The sequence below is a fragment of the Argiope bruennichi genome, chromosome 3 (genome assembly GCF_947563725.1).
Source record: "Argiope bruennichi chromosome 3, qqArgBrue1.1, whole genome shotgun sequence".
Lineage (NCBI taxonomy): Eukaryota > Metazoa > Arthropoda > Arachnida > Araneae > Araneidae > Argiope > Argiope bruennichi.
Window position 1 is genome coordinate 83,504,161 of NC_079153.1, and position 24,936 is coordinate 83,529,096.

The 24,936-nt window shown below is 28.6% G+C and overlaps 1 protein-coding gene across 2 annotated transcripts in view; it reads left to right on the plus strand.

Annotated features, from left to right (window-relative positions):
• Nucleotides 1-24,608, plus strand: part of LOC129963883 (bone morphogenetic protein 2-like) — a 54,763-nt gene extending 30,155 nt beyond the window's left edge. For both annotated transcript variants that reach the window (XM_056078467.1, XM_056078468.1), the window contains exons 2-3: nt 9,319-9,611; nt 23,022-24,608. In XM_056078467.1, coding sequence (XP_055934442.1) covers nt 9,329-9,611; nt 23,022-23,869 — 1,131 coding nt within the window. In that variant the 5' untranslated portion in view covers nt 9,319-9,328 and the 3' untranslated portion in view covers nt 23,870-24,608. The remainder of the gene's footprint in view (nt 1-9,318; nt 9,612-23,021) is intronic.
• Nucleotides 24,609-24,936: the final 328 nt, after the last annotated feature.

Consider the following 24,936-nt stretch of genomic DNA (forward strand, 5'->3'; position numbering starts at 1 on the left):
TCATCTGACCGTGGTTCAAAATTGTGAAGTCCGTCCCAAAATAGACCCAGTGTGGCTTTAAAATGGGATGTTAATATAACTAAATTAAACTAAACCTAGATAGCTTCAAAGACGCTTATCAGTTTAGAAAATAGAAATTTCTTACTTGATTTCTCACTTACTTATCTTAAAAACATCAAGAGTATTCTTTCCTTCCTTTGTGGCATACCTATACAATGTTGTTTTTTTTTTTCTCTTCCCTAAAAAAATTACCCAATATAATTTATTTGGATAGTCAAAAGAATCGAATACACATACAAATCTTTTTCTGTTGGCCTATTGGGTCCAATAATTTCTCAGAACATTCAATCCATTGATAAATTTTGTATAAATTTTGATAAATATCTAGAAAATTGGAGTAAACACTAGATATTAATTTTCGTCGTCGAGCGTGCTCTGTTTTAGAATTATCATGCTTATCAGGAGACAGAATGTTCATAATTGAAATACACATTTCTGATCCAAGGAGATCTAGAAATTTTGTGGAATCTTCAAAATGTAAACCGAATTCTTTTAGCAATTCCAGTGTTTAGTATATTAAAAAGACTGTTTGAAATAAACATGCTCTTTAGAATGGGAAAATTGATGTAAATGGTATAAAGAATAGCCAATAAATGTATTGACTTAAAATGTATTTTTACTTTCAAAGTTTAAATTTTTGTACAATCCTCCAGTCAGTCATTTTTTCTTGCATTTGAAATCAAATTATACTAGTTAAAGTTCTAGGATCAAGATTGCCTTAAGTGAAATGAAACTTCGAGCATTATTTTAGCCTAATCAATGACTGGCTCTTTATCTGGCTCTTATTAAATTTTATCTGATCTGTATTAGACTTTCACTCTTGGGGGGGGGGTTACGATTCTTATTTTTTATACATATATTTCGCACTTATTAATATTGTCTTCTCTTGTAAAATTTTAAATATTTTAAATCCCCATTCGTAAGCAAATATATTTTTATTTATTCATGTATTAAATACTTTTACTATGCTAGTAATTCTTCTAGATAACTTTGTATGTAACTTTGTTTGTTTCAATGGATCCATTAGGGTGTGGGCCTGCTTGTCCATGAGTGTGGTTACATTTTTTTTCTTTTAAGTTCACTGATTGTTTTTTTTTTTTTTTTTTTTGGATATGTCTGATTGGTGGTGTGTAGGAAAAAAAGAAGAGGTAGGGGGCCGTTGAAATGATCTAAAATTGTCTGACTTGCATCTTTCATATATTCCTATCTGTAATCATTCAGAAATTAGCTATCGGGATTTTATAAGAATGGATATTTTCCAAACACAAGAAAATAAAAATGGGTTCTAATTATCCAACATTGAATAATGTGGTTATACTCTGGGAATTAAAGATTGATCAAAATTCTTATTCAAAAACACAAATGCATGTTAGTCCCCTTCCCACCTACTCCTCCAATAAACAGACGTTTGCAAATTTTAACAGATTTTTTATTATTTTTTGTTTGTTTTTCATTTGTATATGTACTTCGGACCAGAAGAGCTTTTTCATCTGAAAAAAAAGTCAATGACAAGACTCGTTAATTGCCAGGGTGCCACGGATTTGTCTGCATTTCGAATGACTACGCAATAGATACATTGTTAACCCTTCTATTCAAGGCAAAGCAAAAATATGCATCGTCTTAAATATGTACTAAAAGTTTCATATTGCTATTACTTTTAAAGATGTTTCTTATATAATTAGACTATATTTTGCTTGAAATTTCAATTAGAGACATGATGTTTTTTTTAACATAATTGCACGGTTAACATATTAACTCTTTCATTGATAATTTTTTTTTTTTTAATTTCCTTCAGATAATGGATTTTAATTAATGTTACATGAAAAAAGCAATTTCACGTGTAGTCTAGAATCTGAATAAGTGCTTTATTTTTTTTCGTTATGAGATGCCTGATTATTTACAAAAATAAGTTGGTGGTGCGGAGCTTTTTACATATATTATGGGAGTTTGATTTAGCTCATTTGCAAGAAAATCAACTCATTTGACCCCGTGATTACGTTCGAAAAATCTGAGAAAAAATCTGAAAGCAAGTTTTTAAACAATTATTAATTGAAAAATACTAGTATCATTCATGCATGAATGATGTAATATTCAATGTTATCAATTTCTTTTCTTTCCATTAATTCCTAAAATTTTTTTTTTTTTCATATTGCCTAATTTCAATTTAAGTTTTACTTCCACTTAAATTTTGTCATTAACAGTTTACGTGATTTGTTTCCACGTTTAAAAGAAGTGCTGTCTAGCGAAGTCATTTTTTTACATGAAAATTATAAATAATTAAAACAAATCTAATTTTCAAGAAGCGATCCTTGACGATTTAATAGTGAGTTAAAACAGCACTAAAAGCATTCTAAGGTATAATGTTTCTTCATTAATCCAATACATCAAGGAAGATTAGTTTCCTAATTTATATTATTACAGCTCGGCTTGGTAGTAGAGAATGTTGAAAGTTACTCATATTTGTTAGCAGTTATTAGACTTGTTGCTTTAAAAAAAAACCGCTATGATGACTTGAACTAATCTGTTGAAAATGCAAAAATTTCTGAGATAAGTTTAAAATTATTTTGGTTACTATTGTTGCAAACTTAGTTTTTGATATAGAATAGTATACCTTTTATAACAGTTTTTATCGTTGTCACTTTGTACTTTTGATAACTTAATTCTATTTTAGTTAGAAAATTTAGCGAAATATTTCAAAGAGTATTGTCCTCATTATTTAGAATTTATTTTTTCTAAATGTTTTAGGCAATAAAAATCTGAAAAAGCATTTTATAACTCCATTTGTTTCTTTCCTGATTGCAAAGAACACTATAATTCAGGATTTCATCCTTAAATAATTTATAAATGCTATCATCAAATTAATTCAGCATTTAAAATCTAAACAATCTGAAGTGACCACTATTGTGGGAAACCTGACTTACCCCACTTAACCTCGACTCAATTCAGTTGATGGGATGAATGTTTTAGTACTTAGGTTTTTTGTTTCTGCACGTGTTCAACTTGAAAAAGAAAAAGTTGAAGAATGCCTCGAAAAAAAGAAAGGAAAAAAAAATTATTCGCCTTTCTCAAATAGCTTTGGTCGTAATCTGTATATATATATTTTTTTGTTTACTTATCTCTTTATTGTTGGTGTGGGTTAATTATTGTTCCGCTCACTTAAATGCTGCGCATTCTTCGCATATTCTTGTTAGTTTAATCCGCCTGTCACATGTGCATATTTAGGGTGGAAAAGTAAATGGCCTCTTCTGTTACTCTTGGTAGGCTGGATTTTAAATGCTTTGATCGTTTCCCATGGACAGATTTAAAATGTTTGCGAAGGTAGTTCTGTGTCAATATTTCATTTTTCTGTAGACTAATAATGCCAAGTGTAAATATTTAAATTCAGAGTGAAATAATATTAACTGTTCATTTCTTTTGTGTTTGTTTTAATCTTTTTTGCTATAATTTATATACTAAATGCATTTTTATTTAAGATAGTAATTTCTTTTCATTTCGCGATTTTTTTTATGTGTGTGTGTGTGTGTGTGTGTGTGTGTGTGTGTGTGTGTGTGTGTGTGTGTGTGTGTGTGTGTGTGTGTGTGTGTGTGTGGTTTATATTTTCAGAGAAGAGTTGAGGGGGGGGCAGATGATCGTAGTGGAATTCCATTTTTCCTGGGATGCTTTAAAAATTTTAGAATTTTATCTTGAAAACTAACAATTTAATGAAAAAATAAAAATCGCGAACTTTCTTTTGGCAAACGAATTATTTAAAGCCTTTAATTTTTTATTATATTTGGTTTAATATAAAGTTAATAACATTAGTAAAACGATAACAATCTTCCTTCTTCAAAGGAACATATACAATTTTAATTCATTAGTCGTATTATTTCAAATCAAAATATTTGAAACTCAATAAAATGGTATTGAATTTCTCAAAGGGCATTAACGTAAAAGCAGTTTAAAATGCCTTTAAACAGATTTTGCTCGCTTTTATTGGTTAAGATGCACTTATTATTAATTAAATCATGACAATGAGGCAATTGTACTGGAAGTGTGTTGCCAAATCTGTTGATGAGATTTATTCATTCGATTCAATGATTGATATCAGTTCAACTCCATTAATTCATTATATCTATCCGTGCACGCGATGACTATTATTGTCTGCTTTGAAGTGATTATTCGATACTTCCCTAATCCTCAACTTGCTGACTGAATATACTATATAATGCTTATAAAAAATTAAATTTATCGGTTTTTTTTGTTTGTTTATAGGAAAAAAAGCCCTTTCTTTATACTAAAGAATTAAAGAAATTTACATGTATAATAAATTCATTTAGAGTGACTGAAGATCGCATATTAGGTTTTTTTTTTAACTATCGATTTCAACAAAACTGATGTCGAATAACAGTTAAGAGTGTGAAAAACAAACACGTTTCAATGCGAGTTGCAGCATTTTTTCTAATACTAGTTCAGATAAGAATCATTTCCAGGAATAATGTCTTTTACCAAGAAAAAGTTTTGATAGCCTTGTATAAACACTTTCTAATTGCCTTGAGCAATTCAACTTCCTTTCGATAACACGTAGCATTTAGTTTCAAGCAAAGGAATAAAGATTCTAAGCAATTCTACACATAGAGCTTTTCTTTTGTGTTAAAAGTTTATATGAATATTTTAATTTAAAGAACAATGCATTATAATTTCCGATTTATTTTTCTCGCAAAACGAGCAATTAATATATTATAATATACTATGTTAGTTATGCTATGTTAATTACTTAATGTTTATGCATTATATTTTATTCCATTATTTAAATTTTATTTCTATCGATAATATGGGGGATGAACTTGAGATTCAGAAATTCAACTCCCCTCGCAATTCTACATTTTATGATAGTGCGGTAGATGAATTAGGAAATATATTCTTTGAATTTTGAAATTACGTTTTGAATGTATTGATTTCCAAATGTTCCCTATTTAAAGATTTTTTTTGTATGATATCATCAAACAATCTATAACCATAGTCTAAATCTTAAAATTCTGCAATAAACTCTTTTTTACAGTAATTGTAGGGAATCAAACCACTATTTTTATTTTCTTATAAATCAAATATTCATGCAAAATACCACTACTGCTAAACTATACAATCTCGAAATTTTCATGAATCTGCACTTTGTTGATTTTGAATCCAAAAAAGTTAATCTTCAGAATTATGTTAATCTGTGTACACGGTAATTTATAAACTAAATAAGCATAGACAAACAAATCAGTAACAAGTTTTTGATATAATTTGAAGTACCGTTGCAAGAAATATGCTAAGAATATGATTTGAAGTACCGTTTCTATTTTCCTCCGAAGCTAAATCGAAAAGTGCACTATTCTCAGAAAGTGAACCAGAAATTTGAGAGATGAATGCTTACTTTTTTTTTTCGGACAGTTTTATACAACGTGATTCATTTTTATATAGATAGTCTTGTAATGAATTTTTCTATTCTTTTCTAGGTAAACTAGAACTGAGAAATTATATGCTGTTTTTTTTTTTTTTTTTACAATATGTCATCGAATTTAATTATCAATTATTGTATTAGTTTAAATACAATTTTATTCCATACATGTCGCTGTCGAAATGTAAATTTTGACAAATTATTTATTTTGTTTAATATTTATGATAGTAAATATATATATATATATTAAAGACAAAAAAAAAAAAAAGAGGGTAATTAGAATTTTTTTTAAAAAAAAGTTTAATGCTTTAATTAGTATTCCTTAAACTGCTTTGATATTTTATGTGTTTATGCATATGTCGCAAATGAAGACAATTTTTAAGAAGCGATATCAGTTCTAATTATCTTCTTTAACCGGTTCTTTTACTTCGCCATTGTGATATTTTTTATGACTTAAAATGAAAAGTTGTAGCTTTCTCTTCGTTGAAACACATTGAAATCAGTACAAGCATTTAAACTATTTTATTATTCACTTAATCGGTCTTAATATATTTAAAAAGCATAAAGTTTTTTTTTATATTTTTGAGAAATAAGTTGGGTTTTGATAGTTAAATTTTGAAATGTATACTTCAATTTACTATTCTTGTATAGTATATTCACTTCCTCTTATCAATGTAAAGTGGTTAAACTTTCAAAATAAATTAAACGATGCTAATTTAAGAGCTTGGTTAAAATTAAGTAAAAGCTGTTTAGGTCTTTTTATTTTCTGCCTCTAATTTTCATGACTTAGTTTTAGTTCTCGATGCTTTATTTCCAGCAGTATCGCTGAATACTTACTTAGACACGAAAAATTTGCGACTGTGGATCAATTTATAATCTATCAGCGTGGACTTTAGTATACTAAATGTGTAAAGATAGGAACTGGAGTGATGAAAAATTCTTAACATTTTGCAGAATGTTCTTAATAATTTTCTATTCAATAAATTAACTAAAAAATAAAATTTCTGATGTAATTGTTCAAGTCTAGAAATAACTATAAGGTTGATGTTCTAAAAGTTGCATTATTTTTTCTGTCCAAATTTTTTTCTGGGAAGTTGATTTTTTTACAACTAGGTAATAACTGCACAGCAATCTAGACTATAATTTGAATTCGCAGTAGTTAGCTTCTTCATATGCAGCATAAGATTCTCCACAATATCTTTACAATATTTCAAATATAAAAAAAAAGTTATGAATAATTATTTAAATAATTTTCATATAGCATTTATTTTAAAGTTTAAATTGTAATTTCAATAAATTTAATGTGATTGAATTTTTTAAAAATTCATAATCACAAATGTTCTGTAAAAACTGTAAGGGCCATTAAATCTGTAATGAACTAAGGAAAATTATGTTATTTTTTAGTCTGTTTTAAAAACATGGTTCATTCGGTTTTTTTTAATTTAAAGAATTTGATGCTTTTTAGTTTTGATCAAAAGTGTGCAATAAATTTCAAACTGACTTCCAGAAGGCAGGGTGATATCTATCAGTAATTAAAGCTTTTGATCGATTGCAAAATTTAAATCGAACCGGGCAAGAAAGAGAATAATTATTGCATTGCCATCTAATTCTGAATTATATTTGAAATGTATAATTCATCGGGAAGTTAGTTTAAAATAAAATAAAGGCGAGTTAATAAAAACATATAATAAAATATTACTAGGAATCTCTACTCTGGGTGTTATCGGTTGAAGAATTCAGCAAAATTCATTTGACATCAGTTTCCTATAACCAGCTACTTGAGCATAGTATTTCAACAGATTTAAAGACGTCTTTTTATTATTATAGTAAAGGGTGGTCACGGGTTAAATCCTGGTAAAACCCGGATATCTCTTTGTTTGATGTTAAGAATAATATGCCTGTTCAACCTTCAATCTTTCTAATATAATTTCAAAATTGAAAAAATCAGTCTTGATAGCATTAAACTAATACAAACTACTGTAAATTAAAAATTTAAAGGGAATTAAGAATATAGTTGAAAGCGTATTTTGAAAGAGACATTTTTCAAACTAATGTTTCTGAATAAAATGCTTTTTTGAATTTCAAAGCAAGGTGGTTGAGGTTCATTAATTATTTTATTTGTAGTTGAAACTTTCTCAGATTTAATAAATTCCTAATTGAAAAATTGAGGCAATGATATGTTGCTATTTTTTACTTGGCGACAATGGATTAAGGGGGAAACTATTTATTTTACTAAAATGTTTCCCTTTCTTTTAAAGACTGACAAATAAATCAGTCTATAGAATTCCTTAAAAATTCATTCATAGTTGTCTTTCAGTTATGACTTGAGGCTGAACGTCTGTTATTTACTAATTTTTAATTCTATTGTTAAATTTACTGAAGAGTAATTTGAATTTCACCCCAGATTAATTTTTGTTTTTAAATTGTAAGGCATGTTATCTTAAATAATTTGAAAGACATTTTGTTTATATTTAGGTCTTTTGTCGGAAAGTAGCAAGTGAATTCTAAATGGAAAACTTATTGAACGGTCGAAGTATAGTATGTATTTAAATACCACTCTAATTAGAATTTCGTAAGTAGTGGAAGCAAGAAAAAATTTAAATAAGATTGTTTGTTTGTAGTAATCAAATAGATTATATATCCGTGCAAACAAAAGAGAAATAACAGCAAAAAAAATGATAAGAAAATTGAAAGTAAACCGAAGTTAGAGGATATAAAATGCCTAAACATGAATACGAAGAAGATAAAATATAAAGCAGAAGCGATTCAACTTAATTCGCCCTTTTGTCTTGTTTCTACTTTTATTATTGATTTAAGATACAAGTTTTGCATTCGTTTTCATTTTAATCACAGAATATTGATATCATACACCAAAATGTTAAACAACATTTTGCTTTTAGTGAAAAAATTTATAAACGTTGGTTGTTTACAGATTTGCTGTTGATATAGAGAAAAATAATTTATTGGAAACAAGTACTGATGTTTCGCCGTGGCAAGTAATATGGATATATATAGCTTAAATTCGTAAAAATGGAGATATATATATAGCTTAAAATGATAGAACTGTTTCCAAATTTCTACGACAGTTATGTAATTACTATTTCGTTTTATAAATATACACTATATTTATAATTATACTTTTCTTTTTTTCATGATAAATACATGATTTAATACAATTTTTCATATCTTAATTTTTATCTCTCAATTTCCCGTGTCGCTTTTAATCTTCTTTTTCCAATAATTTTTGAGAAATTGTATTTCTCCTCCCCTTTTTCATATATTTTTAAGATGTTAAATCCTTTATATCTAATATCTTATTAAATGCATTTTCTTAGTTCTTTAGAGTGACATACAAATGTTGTATTAACAATGTCACTATTTGTTATGGATCCGATAGTCAGATTTTGAATTTTTTCCAGTTTCTTAATGTTTGGTTCAGATTTTTTATTTCTGACACTAATGTGCATCGATGAGTTTGAACACGATTTCCTGGAAGATCTGCCTTATAAAAGGATCTAATACATGTTAAATCTACCATGATGTGAAATCTCGGAAAGAAATGTCGATTCAAATGCTGTCTTCTGAGTATAGTTGAAAATCACGGTATCCCTTAAAAAACGACTCTCGTCTAAATTACTACACGAATTTCAACTTAACAGAAGGCAAAAGTTTGGTGTTATAAAGGCTATAAATTTTTTTGAAGTTCCATTTCCAAATATAGATTTTTGAGACTGATATAATTTAAAATGATCGTAAAAGAATTAACATATGTATAGCAATAAGCATGGTCATTTACTCAGTCGGAATTATTTTCTTATTGTTTTCTTTCTCTTTACCAGGTTCCTGACCATGCGCCAGCGCATTTGGGCGCTACTGCTTGTTGCCTTCGTTGTCGCGGGAGTCCACGTGAAACTGGCGGCAGCGGAGATACGGAAAAACTATAAAGTTAGTCCTAATAAAGAAATAGTGAAAGCTTTTGAAAAGCGACTTCTCGAAATGTTCGGTCTGGAAAGCAGGCCGAGGCCTTTGAGCAATGGCCTAGTGTCGAACTATGTGTGGGAACTGTATAAAAAACAGGAGGAACTACAAGGTTTTGAAGAGTCAAATACTATTAGGTGCTTTAAAGCTCAGGGTAAGTATTGATTTATAGAATTTCATAGTTAGATAATAGTTGAATATTTGGCCTTACTTAAAAAATTTATTATGTAGATAAATGGCCGAAAAATTAATACATGGGAGCTTCTATAATTATTTTTTGCTAAGAAAAATAATTTAAAATCTTCATTGCCATGTAATTTTAAAGTTTATTCATTTGAAACTACTTTGAGAGAAATTTTTAAAACTCACCATGAGCCGACGTTAGGTATTAATAAACATTCTAAGAAAGCAATATAATATGGACACTGGTATAGCGGATGTTGGACTGAAGCAGGTTTGCATCAGTATCATAACTTCATTTTTCTTAAATATATAAACCATATATTCTCTTAAATATCTATCCTGAAAAGCAGTTATAACCTTTAGAGACTTTCATAAATTGAAAGTAGAAAGAGATAATGCAATAATTAAAAATATATTAAAGTCATCGGATGTTGATTAAAAAATGAGCATAAGTTATGCAGTTTTGTATACAATGCAAGGACGCAAAGGAAGAATTAATGAAGTGAATGAAATGTCATACATTTTTTTTTCTTTCACTGAGCTCTAGGATGAATTTGAGAATCAAAAATGTCCAGGGAGTTTGATCTAATCTGGGAAGTCAAATTTCCTTAACCGGATAAAAAAAATGTTTTTTTTTTTTATCTATTTGTTTATTAATTAAAGTATTTTAAATTTTCGATACTCCTCAAGTTAATAAATCTGAACATAAATGTTACCGTCAATGAGAATAATCGGTTGTTATTAATACTAATCGGTTTGGTTATTATTAATAATGACCGGTTAGTATTAATAATGACCGGTTAGTATTAATAATGACCGGTTAGTATTAATAATGACCGGTTAGTATTAATAATAACCGGTTAGTATTAATAATAACCGATTATTGACCGTATATAATAAGTAACGCAAATTCGATTTTTTTTAAATGAGTAATAATGAAACAGTATTAAATATTTCTGCATAATAGTGGAAAAGCAGGAAGGAGGGGAAAAAACTCTCCTGCATTTGGAAAACTCAGATGACACTTCAAATTCAAACAGCATGATCTGTATAAATTAGATCAGTGGTTTCCAAACTTTTAAATATTATCACCCACTTTAAAAAAAAAGAAAAAGAAATCTAATTTCTAGCGACTCGCTCATCTTTAATGCACCTAATTTTTTCTGAGACGCTCAACGTACATTCTTTTTGAAAGAGATTTCCTGGGCCAAAATGGAACATATATGAAAAAATACATTTTATAAAGACTATATTATTAAATACAATTTTACAAGAAATGTTTTCTGTGCAGGTTGATAAAAATCTTAAAACCATGCCGAATTTTTAACAAATTATGACATGATACATATACATGGAAGGATCTTGTCATGAACTACTAAAAATTCACTTTCCACCCACAGGAAGCTCTTGAAATGAATTATTTAATTTAAACGATGTATCAATTTTGCATATTAATACAACTCTAGCAACAAATTTCCTCAAATAGGACGTAAATTATTGATAATATATTTTGGCCTTAAAATTTATTATTCGTAGAAATTTTGTTAACTTCCTCATGGATTTTGACAGTTTACAAAGAGAAGTAATTATCTACTAAAAACATGATGAAATATTACTTAGCATTTCCTTCTCTCTGCATTGATAATGCTAATTACAATTAGCCATTTAATGATTGTTTTTTTCCCCCTAAGATTTCTGCAAACTCTACTGTACGAGACAATTCAGCTTTTGAATACGAATTCAAAAGTATTTCAAATTCCAAATGATGCAAGACACAAATATTTTTACTTGAATTAAAGTTGAACTAATTTATAGCAGATGAAGTTTTTGGAAAGAAAAGATTTCTGCAAAGAATTTCTACAAAAATCGTGCTTGAAGAAGGAAGATATAACACCTTAGTTATGCGATTTTTAATTCTTAGTTTTAACATCACTGGCAAAAATAAATTATTCAAACATTTTTAATGGTTTAATAATGTGAAATGTTTGTAAAATCGTCATCTATTTGTTTAGATTAACAAAAGATCTGAATATACATTGGTAAAGAAAACGGAAGAAAATAGGAGAATCTAATTAAATTATAAATACTTAGCAAAGTTCAACAAAAATGGTTCCCACAAAAATGAATTTTGAAATTTAATAACAAATTATCAAACTTTAAATTTATCAGATTATAAAAGAACTGATAATTGAAAACAAGCATATCACTTAATTCTGTAAATAGATTTGTTTTATTAAACTTTTCTCTCTCTCTCTCTCCTCATCGTATGCAAATAATTTCTTATGACGAAGTCAATCTCTGTATTCATATAAAGGGTATATTAACAGAATTTATTAAATCATCTAATTAGTTTTTCTCTAAATGGATCTTCAATGAATCTTTATTAGATATTTTATTGAAATTTTTAAAAAATTCAAGACTTTTTTCTGTAATTGAATTGCCATATTATAATAACATGATGTGTTTTTGCGCTGTCAATACTTTTAACACTTCTCATTTTTCCAACAAACTAAAGTACCAGAAGAAGGTCGCTGACTCAGTCCTTTCAAACAGTTTTTGAACAGCTGTTCGCTTTAAAAGAGGTCACTAGGACTTGCCTCCTACAAGTTCGTATATTTTCCTTGCACCTGTTTTAGGTACAGGCAAATAATCACCCGACTCGAGATGCTAAAAATATGCTCTCTGTACAATATAAAAAGGGGAGGGGAGTATAAATAATTTTTGTGATGTGTCATTGATATTTCCGAAAATCGCATGTGAAAGACCTGCATTTAAATATAAATGAGCTGTTCATTTCCCAAATCAATTAACTCGGTAAAACTACATAGGGAAAATTGATTGAGTTTAAAAAGCAAAGTATATTAACTATTTGGAATATAAATTTAAATAAACATAGTAGAATGTATTATATTATTGCAGATGTAACCGGTTTTTTTTTTTTTTTTTCATGGATTGTAAAAATAATCCATCAAATAAAGGCTGCATTATTGATGTGGATTGTAAAAATAAAATAGTATTTCTTTGAAATTCATGTTTGACTGAAGGAGTTAATCAATTGTGAAAGCAAGTGAAAAAAAAAAAGCAATAACATAAAATACAATCGTTCATCATCATTCGCATCCAAATAGTTATTTTTAGTTCCATTCATCTTAATATGATACAACTTTTACTTTTTCTAGAAACAATTGCAAATAAAAAACTTTTAAACTTTGTTAGTAATTCACAAGAGTACTTACATTTGCAACGGTTGGAGCGTGACTAATTTTTTTCGCTTACTGATTGGGATGAGGTAACATCAAAATTTCTACTATATCTGCAAGATACTTGTCAGCTCGCACGCACACACATTTCGGGCACAAACTGGATTGCAATGCATATTGTGTTGTTCGTTGGTGGATTTTTTTTCAATTGCTAGTAAAAAAAAAGTAAGTAGTCTCGGTTATTATTTTGTGGAAAATACACTATAAATAAAAGAAGAAAAAGAAAACATTTGAAAAGCGGAATTAATTTTCCTTGTGAATAGCTCAATTGTCGCTCGTATTCTTATCAGATTCTGCAGCACTACACTTTCAATCAATGGTTTGATCCACCATTACTAAAACTTCCCTGTTCTAAAATATATCTTCCATCTGTATGAAAAATATCTACAAAATACCTTCAATAGATGTTACAAAGAAAAGCTGAATATCAGTTGTCTAAAAAAATTACTTTGAAGAAGAAATATATATAAATTTTTTTCAGTCATTATTATTATGTCAAGGAACAAGTTTATCTGAAAATTTCAATTTCAAAAAGAGCGGTGAGATTAGATCAATCCTTAATCTCTATAATTTTTTTCTCATGCTTTTATTAAAATAAAATTCAACCTTCTAACTGCATGTAGTAAGTGGAGAAGAAAAAAAAATTAAGTTACTTCTGTGAAATCTTTCCAGTATATGTTGTTTATAAAACACTAACCATAGTAAAAATTTATAAATTCACGATTTGGTTCTCCTAAGGGAGTAATTGCAATATACACAATACGCCAATTTTGGATGACATTTTTTACACCGCGATTTCCTTGCTTTGGTTCTTCAGCGTTAAATAATTGATACTTCCGTTTTTTCTTAAAAAATAAAAAAAAATATTTAAAAATAATAAAGGGATGAATAAAGGAGTAATTTATAGTCCTGTTAAAAAAGGGTAAAACGAATAAAGGGATAAAAAATAGCCCCTGTTATTGGCGAAAATTGGAATCCCTTTACTCCCAAAGTAATTGGTCACACTCTTTAAGTATTTATATGAAATTTATAGAAATACAAAACTATAATTTCATATGAATACTAAATTATATAATAAAAAGAACTTCTTTTCATCAGTTCGAATTCTGACCTCCGTCATTAGTTTTTTCGAAATTAATATTCAAGTATTTGGATTTAATATTCATAAAGTATCACCTAATGGTTCAATAAAAGCATTTATTTTTGCTAGCTTTTAATTTTTCAAATTGCTTTAACATTTAAAATAATTATAGTAATCGAAATTTTGAAATGAGAATTTAACTGTGAAATTTAATAAAAATAATTACATTGTAGGATGACATAAGTTGTAAAAATAGCAGTATTTTCTATATTCACCGAGATTGTAAATTAATATTTTTACCACGACTATATTTTGATAGTTTTAAGTTTTTAATTTTTGACACAAATCTGAAAAAGTAAATACTATTTTCAGAAAAATATAGCGGAAATCAACACTTCAAACTGCTTATTTATTTGCATTGTTGAATGGAAATTTAATGTTATAAAATTTTTAAATATTACTCTGTGTTAAATAGAATTGTTAGTTATTAATTTTCATAGATATTAATAGGAGATTAGTTATTAATTTCCATTTCCTTATTTTTAAAAACCTGCTTCATTTAATAACAATACTTTTTAGTTGTGAACCCCAATTAGCTAGTTTTCTTCATAGAACTTGAATTAAAGGCACAACTATATATATATATATATATATATATATATATATATATATATATATATATATATATATATATATATATATAATATGATAGAGAGAGAGAGAGAGAGATGAGTAAAAGTATAATAGTAAAATATCGAGTGATATTTTAGTTAAAAAGTTGCCTTATGCTTTTTTAATGGTTTAAGCAACTTGCAAAATGCAATTAAGTCTAATGAATTTATATATTAGAAGCATTCTAATATGTCCTGCAATAAATTCGGCATTGACTTGCCAGTAATGTTAAATAACCCAAATTAAGAAATTATAAAGAGTTTATTAATGAATATAACATTTATAACACTGATATTCATCAGCTAAATAAAATGTATTTGCCTGATTTCATAAGCTTGGTAGTGGGAACGGACATCAGTCTTGACAATAGATTATATGCGATGTTGACTGTAAATTCAATAAAATTATTTGAATTTTTCTTTTTATTATTTTGATCAGATGCTAGCATGGAATTCGCAGAATTCTTATTGCCATTTTTAAAGAGAGGACATCGTTTCTTTATCTCTATTTTTTTTTATATATTTTCGACACACATGCATTACAAATAACTTTCTGAAATGTTCGTAGCAGAAACGTGCCGGTTATGATCTGCTGGGCCAGCTATAATTAGTGTTCGAGTGATGAGTGGGCGCTAACTTATTAGATGTAGGAAGTTGAAGCGGATCATTGTAGGAAGAGAAGGCATCAGGAAGGAAGATATGTCGATTGACTCCGAGTGGGCATTTACCATCATCCGTGACCTCTTGCTTCGGCCTGCAATGTTTGCACCTCAGTCCGTTCTCCGTCAACCCCTTGGGGGCTTGACCCTGTTCCATTTAATTGAATGAAGGAGACGGGATAAAAAGTGGGTCCCCTACCTCTCTTGTTCCCAATAGCCTGTCAGATTATTTCTCTTCTTTTTCCCCTTCCCTCTTCGAGATTTTATTTTCATTTTGTTGTCTCTGTGAAGCAATCATTTTTCCTTTTTAGTTGATGTAAGGAATTTTCTGTCAGCTGTGCTTTGCGAAATATATAGGAGAACATGCTGTTTTACTAGATTTTTTTTTTAAGCCTTTCACTTCGATTTCTTAATCGAAAGCACTAAGATATTTTTGAAGAATTAGATGCCTGATTTGTTCATAGTTAAATAAAATTAATAGGGGAAAAAAAGTAAATTTATCTTTGCAATTGATTTTTCAAAAGCAAAAATTTAAATAAGTAAAAAAAAAAAAAAAAAAACTAAGGCATATCTTTTAGAATCGAAATATATACTAAAAGTAGAAATATGTTAAATTGAGAATTCAAATACTACTATTATCTAATCCTCTAAAGATTTTCATATCTTAATACCCTAGATTTTAAGTTTCATTATGCAAACGCATTAAATGTCTTTGCAAATTCTTGTTATATATATAATATTGTCTAATCTACTATTTCAAAAGTAATTCTTTATTTTTCTACCTATATATATTTGAAGAAAATAGATCTAGCATTTTAACTCTTCAGCTTTTCAGGAACCAAGATTTCTTCTCTTATTGAGAGCAAAAAAAAAAATAATATTATGAATTTTTTTAAAATTTATTTGACATTTTTTGCCTGATTATCTCTAGGTGTAGAATTTAGAATACTACTGAGGATAATGTCAAGGCATATAAACTTGATATCGTGATACATGATATTATCGTATAAAAACTTATTCTTTAAAATTATAATTGCACTCGAACGTTCTTTTTAACCAGCATTGATATGTATCCATCCAGATGTGATCTAAAAGTGTTGAGAACCGAGTCGTACCAAATATTTTCTTTGCCGTCACAGTAATATAAAAATTCAGCAATATGACAGTTTGATATAAATTAGCTGGGGTTATACAGTTCTTGTTGCGTCTAATCGGTGGGAAAATCGCCCAGCACTTCTTCCTAATGCTTCGCTTCCCACCTCTATACAAGAACAGGCTGAATTGCAGCGGACAAAAAAAAAAAAAAAAAAAAAAAACTGTGACACATCAGAAGTGTTTTATCTCTCCTTTCAAAAATATTAAACTTCTTTATTACTAGCATATGATTCGAATGATTATCTTCTTTTTTTTTTTTGAACACAGAAACAAGGAAAGATTCGAGTAAAAGTAAGACAGTGGCACGTAAGCAGAGGGAAGGGAAAGGGGGGAAAATCTACAACAGGAATGACTAAAAATCGAACTTTTTTTTCTTTTTTTCCCCTCGGTATGTGCGTTTTATCTTAACATAGATAAATATTCTGATCGTGTTCTTGTCGGGAATTTCTGAGTACAACTTTCAGATAAATGATAAAAATCGTAATGTAATATATTACTATCGCCAAGTTTTCTTTTTTCCCAACGTTTTGCATCTTAGTATTCCGTTTTTGCTTGTGTTAGAATCTTTCAAGATGTTTTCAGATTATTATGCTTTCTGAAGATATGTGAATTTTTAAAAATGAATTGGAAACAATAATGGTTACAGTTATTGTCATTATAACAATGTATTTTTCAAGAATTCAGATAGGAGAAGGTTTTTTTTTACAAGAACTTGAATCTGTTGAAAAATTACAATACAACTTATTTTGTTTATATATGTAACAAATGTAGTTTAATAATTAGTAATAGTAAACTCCTTTTTTTCCCAAACATATTATAGAAAGGAGTTGCAACTGAAATCTAATGCTTGTTTTCTCTCTTATAAATAGAAAAACTAAATCGAATGATTGAAACTATTACTTGGTTAAAAGAAAATTTTAAATAACGAATGATAAAATTTCATTTTAAAATCTTCACAACAGCGTATTATTAAAGATATTTTTTTCCCTATTATACATTGATATTCTTTTTAAATTAAAAAATGACTGATAATATGTCCCATTCGATATCATTCATCTTTATTAAGATCAAAAATTGAGAATTGAAATCGCATATTTTTCCTTTCTCATATATGAAAAAGAGAAACAATAGCACAATCGTCAGAAAATTCGCACTCGAATTTTTTTCAGATCTTCTTCAGTTTGAAAAACGCATTATCTGTAAACAGCGTAACTCATAAACGCTTTTGAATTATGCAACGAAGTTTGGTATGTGAACGTAAGTCAGCCATCTAACTCTCCGACCCGCGACGAAGGCACACGGATTTAAACCATAAAAACTGAATGACCGGACCGCCGCAACAGCAACATTGGTGGGAGCTGTGATTGAGTCCTAAGGGCCATCACTGGCCACGGTACAACCCTCCCCGAAGGAAGTACGTCCCGTCATCGATGGGAGGAGTCGGATCCCCCACCTATTAGTGTACCCTCCAGGGTGGCGAGATCCAACCACCATGCCGGAAGCATCTCATCCTCATTTCGAGGTGCCCCCCGTGGGGTGGTATGTGAACGTAAGACCAAATCTGTAATTTTTATTATTTTGAATGAAATCCATTCAAAAATCTATTTTCCAGGCTAATAAAAATAGCACGATAGCTATAAAGCAAGCAAAGAGCTAGATGAATAAAATTTGGTTCACAGATTTGGCATTAAAATTGTAGATAGGTGTCAAATTTGGAACTAAATTTATCAAAGGGCTGGCTGTCTATCGGCTTCTTCTTTCTCATGCATGTAAATGCAAAAGTTTATATCAGTGAAAGTTGGTATTTCATTTTGCGACTACAACTGTAATTCTTTATCCAATTTTGTTTTTAGTCGATAGAATTTCGCTCAATAGATTCAGCATAAATAATAGATTAACGCCGAATATCCATAGCCCATAACTGTTTTTCATCATTGCCATGCAAATCATTCTCTTCCTTAATCTAGGATTGCGAGGGGGTGGGAGTGGGTGTAAGAGCCTTATTTTAGAGTATGCGATGCGACCGCCCCCCCCCCCCTGGTTTTTATTTGCTAACTCTTATGTTCGGAACCGTATTTTCCCTTTTTCAACGTATATTAGAAATTGTAGTGACAGTTATTGTATTAAATTGTATTGTTGAATTTGCTAATAATAGTACAACAGAGAAAGCAACTATATAGTAAAAACATTTTAAAAATCGCAAGCTTTTCATTTTTATGATATTAAAAAAAAAAAAAAAAAAAAAACACTAGGCAAACAAATATGCAAAATTTCGAACTGTTAATAAAACAAGTTTTTGAAGAAAAACTATAAAATTAATCGCATATTTATTCCATACCTTACTCATGCTCCAAGATATTAATCCAACTTTTTAAAGTCGTCCCCCAACCTTCCCTAAGAGATATTAGTTTTGTTATCTTTATTAACACAAAGATCTAATTCAGACAACTTTTCAAATGAAGAGAGATTATTGCATTTTCTTTATTCATTGTTACTCAGAAATGCAGTCCCTTAATAACAGCAATTATGTCTACCATTGCCGTTAAGTTTTGATGTACTCGCTTCTTTTGTTTATTTCTTTTTTTTATCGAAACCACAAGACACTTTGTCTGCTTCGTGACTTTGCGTCGTTTTTTTATACTCACCAATAACATTGCTTTCATATTTGTAAAGAATAGAAAATTACCTATTTTATTAATTGAAACACAAGTCGGTAATGGAAATGTTTTTAACGAAGAATTATACTTAACTTTTTTATTCGTATTCAGTCTGTTCAGTCAATTTATGCAGTTGAAGATAAAATTTAATTTTAAAACTTATAGATTATTATTATTCTATTTAATTGTTGAAGAACTAAAGTTCCTTGAACTATTAAAATGTTTAGATTTTTGTCGATTCAAAATTTTGAATCGACCTTTTCCCTTTTTGCAAATTTACATAAAATAAAATCAAATTTTTAGTACAGGAATGCAATATATACATAAATGCTAAGAAAACATTTCTCATGTACATGTGATATTAAAATTTCAAATATTTAGAAAGAGCCATGAGTAAGATTTCTACTTGGATCTCGATAATACGAAATATTATGACATAAATATTTTTTTTAAAAAAAAGGCAGTTTTCTTAATGAGAATAAACTTTTGAATACAAGAAGTCTTTTATAACTTACACTATTGCTTTCATTAACTAGAGATTATCTTTTTATAAAAAAAAAAAATGGTTAGTAATAATAAAAATTAGACTTTTTTTAGCAAATGTTATTATGAAATTGAGTTTTTACTGGAAAAATCAATTTGGCAGTCATCATTATTTTAATATTTTCAAAAAATAATTTTTATTTTTATAACAAAAAAATAAAAAGCTACAAATCTGAAAACGCACACACGCACGAAAATTTTAAAATAACAATGAACACATATTATCAGCAGATTACTCGGCTTAATCTAGACGATATTTTTATAGAAGCTTTGAACGCAATACACTTATCTTAAATAATGATAATAACAAATTAAAATTAAAGATGACAATTTTTGTACATAAAACCTGTTAATTTCTCTTTTTAAATTGAGACAATTTAGCTACTTTTATTTCTAGATTTTTCTCCTTCACTTAGTTTATTTTCAGTTTCAAATTAATGTGTTTTATTCAACTGGATATCTTCAATTTTATCTGCAATACCTATAAGCGCTATCGTCTGAATTCTGAAATCTTTTTCTGAAGACTGATTTTCAGAATTGTTGTATTATCTTCAAAACATTATATGTTAGTAACTCGAGATATTACAATAGGCGTATTTTCTCAACAGAAGAATGAATGAGAAACAACAAAAAATTAAACTGAAAAGCTTAGAAGTAAGGAAAAAACACACACACACACAACTAATATTGATTTTTGAAAACGCAATGATCTGGAAAAGTTATGGATATTACTGAAATAATAATGAAGACGCAGAACATGAAAAGAAACGATTTGAGAAGTGAATTATAATTATTTCACTTAAAGAACTGATTTAATCAAAAACGTTTTTTATCAACTTTTTGAACGGAAAATCGCTCAAAAGTGAAAATGAAATTAAGTCCCATCAATTAATTTGAAAACAAATATCTTTAAAAAAATATATTAGATATGAAATCTAAAATTGGAACTCAAGCTTTCCAACTGCAAGGACCATAGAAAAGCTTTTTAAAAAAGATTTTTAAAGGTTTAGAAACTCCGTAGCTTTAAATGAATTTTGTCTGAGCTGGTCCATGCTGTGAGCAAAGTGTTAGCAAGAATTTTTTTTCCCTACCAAATTCAAAACTGATAATCTTGGTAATTCTGAAATTACATTCCTGGAGAAAATGAATTAAAACTTAATCGTTATTTTTTAAATTTGAATTTAAATAATTATGTGGTCTCTGTGATATTTTTATGTAGGATTGATGAGAATACTTTCGTCATATTAATATACAAGTATTTATGTTACTATTATTATATACATTATGTAACTAAACTATGGACCAACATTTTTATACAAATTCTGGTTGTGCTGCCATCTGTTGGATAAGTTTATAAATGAAAAATGTGTTAGAAATACACTTTTATACATATTCCTACTTTATGGTCAAAATTTTCCTATTCTACTTCTATCACTTTCTCCAAATGTAAATTGAATAGATATATGTCAAATTTTATATAGAGACTCTGATTTAAATCATGTTTATAGAGGCAGTGTAATTATTAGAATATATAGTTTGAAAATATTATCAATTCAAATTTATTCCTACAAAAAATAAATAATGAAGTGGTCTAAATTCAATATGCTGAATTCGCTAACAATTTCACAGAAATAACCACACAAATTTAATCCCGAAATTGTAATTTCCGGAACATTAATCGAATTTAACAATTAATGAAGGAAATTTAATGTAAATATTTATCACAATTCTATTTTTTATCTTCATACTAATTTTCCACCATATAACTTAATGAATTTTTTTAAAATCTAATGCTCGACCTAATAACAATAAATGTCCTTCTGTTTAAATATTTTGTGAACTTTTCACCATTAATTATAACTTTCATCGCTTACTTAGATACTGTGAATATCATAATGATTTTGAATTGTTATACGTTTTAGCATGCATACTCTTATTCCTTGTATCATCTTTGTACCATGTGATGTTCCGAATGGCCTTGAATCTTTACTTATATCAAGGGCAATTCACATGGACAACTGCAATCATTAAAATTCGCACTGCATATGAAAGAAAATGATACTAATCTTTGCTATAAATACATCCTTATCTTAAAACATGGATTGTCAAAACTTGCTGATTAATGAGACATCGAAATCTGATTCTTTATTTTAGTGAAGGCTTTTGCAGAACTACGAAATTTACGTCTCGTCGTTGAAGCTTGGCAAGATTTATCATTTCAAACATATAAGCATTCCAAACTTGGGGTAGACACTCCCTTCAATTTAATTCTATTACAGTCCATTTATTTAAATGAAAAATGCATTTAATTTCTTGTAAACTTGATGTATTTCTTTTCTTGAAATCACTTAGGAATACATTTAAAAAGGAAATTTAAAGTGATAATATTTTTGCAAATTAATAAAATAACTTATTTCCAATTTATTAATTCAATATGTCTTTTTAGTTTTTTCAAGCATATTAGTTATTTTTATTCTAGATTTAAGATTATTATCGAAGACATCTTAATAAAATCCGAATTAATAACAATAATTTAATATTTGCGTAAATAATATTTTCATTAGTTCCCCTTCCTCTAAAACCAACTGAAAAACATTTTTTCTTAATTTCATGCAACTGTATCTCATAACAGAAATTTCAAAATTAATAACCTTTGTCTTTCAATTGATTGGAGCCTCGTGCTCATGGGCCGACATTTATTTTCGATTCAAGTACAAAAACTTTGTTTATTTAAGTTGCTTCGATTTATTTTGAATTAGATGAGTATTACATTAGCATTCTTAAGAGAATAAATACTCAACTCGTACAATTTAACATCGAGACACTACAATATGATGTTTGTATGCACTTGAGCTGCAATATGGCCAGATTCTCCATACTGGGAAATGCTTAACGTTTAACACTGTATATTATTTTCGTAACAAGACGTTGTTTCTATCTTCAAGTAATACAAACAACTGCAGAATTGTCTCCTTTTTGAAAATAAAACATGAATGAAGAAACTTTTAAGGTTGGTTAGGAACTGTAAAAATACCAGCATTACAAATAAGTTTTTTTAATTTAGCAAATGAAGATTTTAATGACCATTTTCTATATTTAATAATTATACTTCAATTAGATATACGGGACAAACTATCCTTTTCTTATACTTTTCGTTTATTATTTGAAATTAGAAAACAAAATTTTGTCTATATACATTATTGAACACCTCTATAAAAATCTGAAATTCTACAATATTTAGGAGGGGTGGATGGTATTTTCAAAATACAAGCTTTCTTCAAATTTGATACTTGATTTAACTCTTTTCTTGTTAATGATTAATGTATAATTTCTAATCGATTTTCTTTTCTTTCAGAGAGTTATCCTGAGAATAACTGTGATCACCTTAAAGCTCTCTACGAGTTTGACATAAGCGGAATTCCAATGGACGAAGAAATATGGGCCGCTGAACTAGTCGTATATCGCGAAAAATCCTCGTCATCCGAAGGACGTCATCCGCTTCATAGGGTGCAGGTATTCGATGTCATTCGACCAGCTTCAACCGAAGCTAACTCAATCCAAAGACTTCTCGACACTCGGATATTCCGAGGCTCAAATAATGGCACGTGGGAAAGTATGGATGTGCTTCCTGCGGTACAAAGGTGGAGGGCCGAGCCTTCACAAAACTATGGACTTCATGTAGAACTTGCCAGCTCGGTGGAAGCGTCAAAACCTCAACATGTCAGACTAAAAAAATGGACTGAGGAAGACCCTGAAAGGTGGACACAGTATGAACCACTTTTGGTTACCTATTCTAGAAATAAAGATTCAAAGTTTGAAGTGTTATCCAGGACTAAGCGCAGTAACAATGGCAATGGTGTTAAAAGACACAGAAAGAAAGGTCGCAAAGACAATTGCCGGAGGCATGCTTTGTATGTGGATTTCAGTGACGTTGGCTGGAATGATTGGATCATTGCGCCTCCAGGTTATAATGCCTACTTTTGCCATGGGGACTGTCCGTTTCCTTTGCCAGATCACCTCAACTCTACTAATCATGCAATTGTGCAGACATTAATGAACTCTGCTAATCCCGCGGCAGTACCGCGGGCTTGTTGTGTGCCAACAGAATTGTCACCTATCTCGATGCTCTACAAAGACAAATATGATAATGTAGTGCTCAAAAACTATCAAGATATGGTTGTTGAAGGTTGTGGATGTCGTTAAAATGTAAGCATTCCGTGAATTGCTTTTTGTTTTGCTGCCAAAGTGCAATTATATCAGATAGTGAAAGTCTACTACAATCCAATCTCAAGTGCCTTCATTGTTTATAAATTATATAAGCAAAAGAGAAAAAAAAAGAACGATGTTTCATTTATAGCCAGTATCACTCATTAATGTTGTTCTTATGGCTATGAGATTGCTATGGTGCTATTATGCAAACTTTTTATTGTAATTACTAGTAAAATGATTTGATGCTACTTAATACGATTATTCTATTTTTATACATTTAAAAATAATTCTTATACTTTTCTTAAAGCCTGAATAAAATCTAGTTTTAATTTTAGTTTTCTATTGAAAACAGTCATTCTCGTATAAAATTAAAATTACTCAATTCTAAATGCTTTGATTAATTATAATTTCAATAAAAATAATGCTGTTGATGATTTTTGAATGACTTTTACATCTTTTTATCTAAAACTTGCTTCAAAACGTTATTTCAATAGAATATAGTTCCATAATCATTTAATGATATAATAATTGCATGCATATATCAAACGAATAATGATGAACTGGTACTCTTGATGTAATTTTTAGATATGGTTCGAGGCTCTATTTGATTTGCAGATTTTAAAGTCGTTTTTTATTCCATAAAAATGAATATTTTAAGGCCATTTTACAATTTGTGCTAAGATTTAATGTTTATTTCACGCAGTTAAGCTACTTCTTATTATCTAACATTTTGAAATTGTTACATATATATATATATATATATATATATATATATATATATATATATATATATATATATATACTTTTTTTTACTTCTTTTAACTGTCACGGTAGTGCCCTTATTTGCAATTTCTAAATTCGATAAGTTTTATTTGTCATATTAAAAAAAAAATTAACAAATTTTTATATAAGGAATCAAATATTTGTACTTGTTGAAATTATCATGCAAATTCATTAGATATTGTGTATATTATATAGTGATACATAGGAACATATTACTATCGTTTTAGTAATTTTCTATTGTTTGTCTTAAGAGCTTAAGAATGTGCTGTTCACTTTAC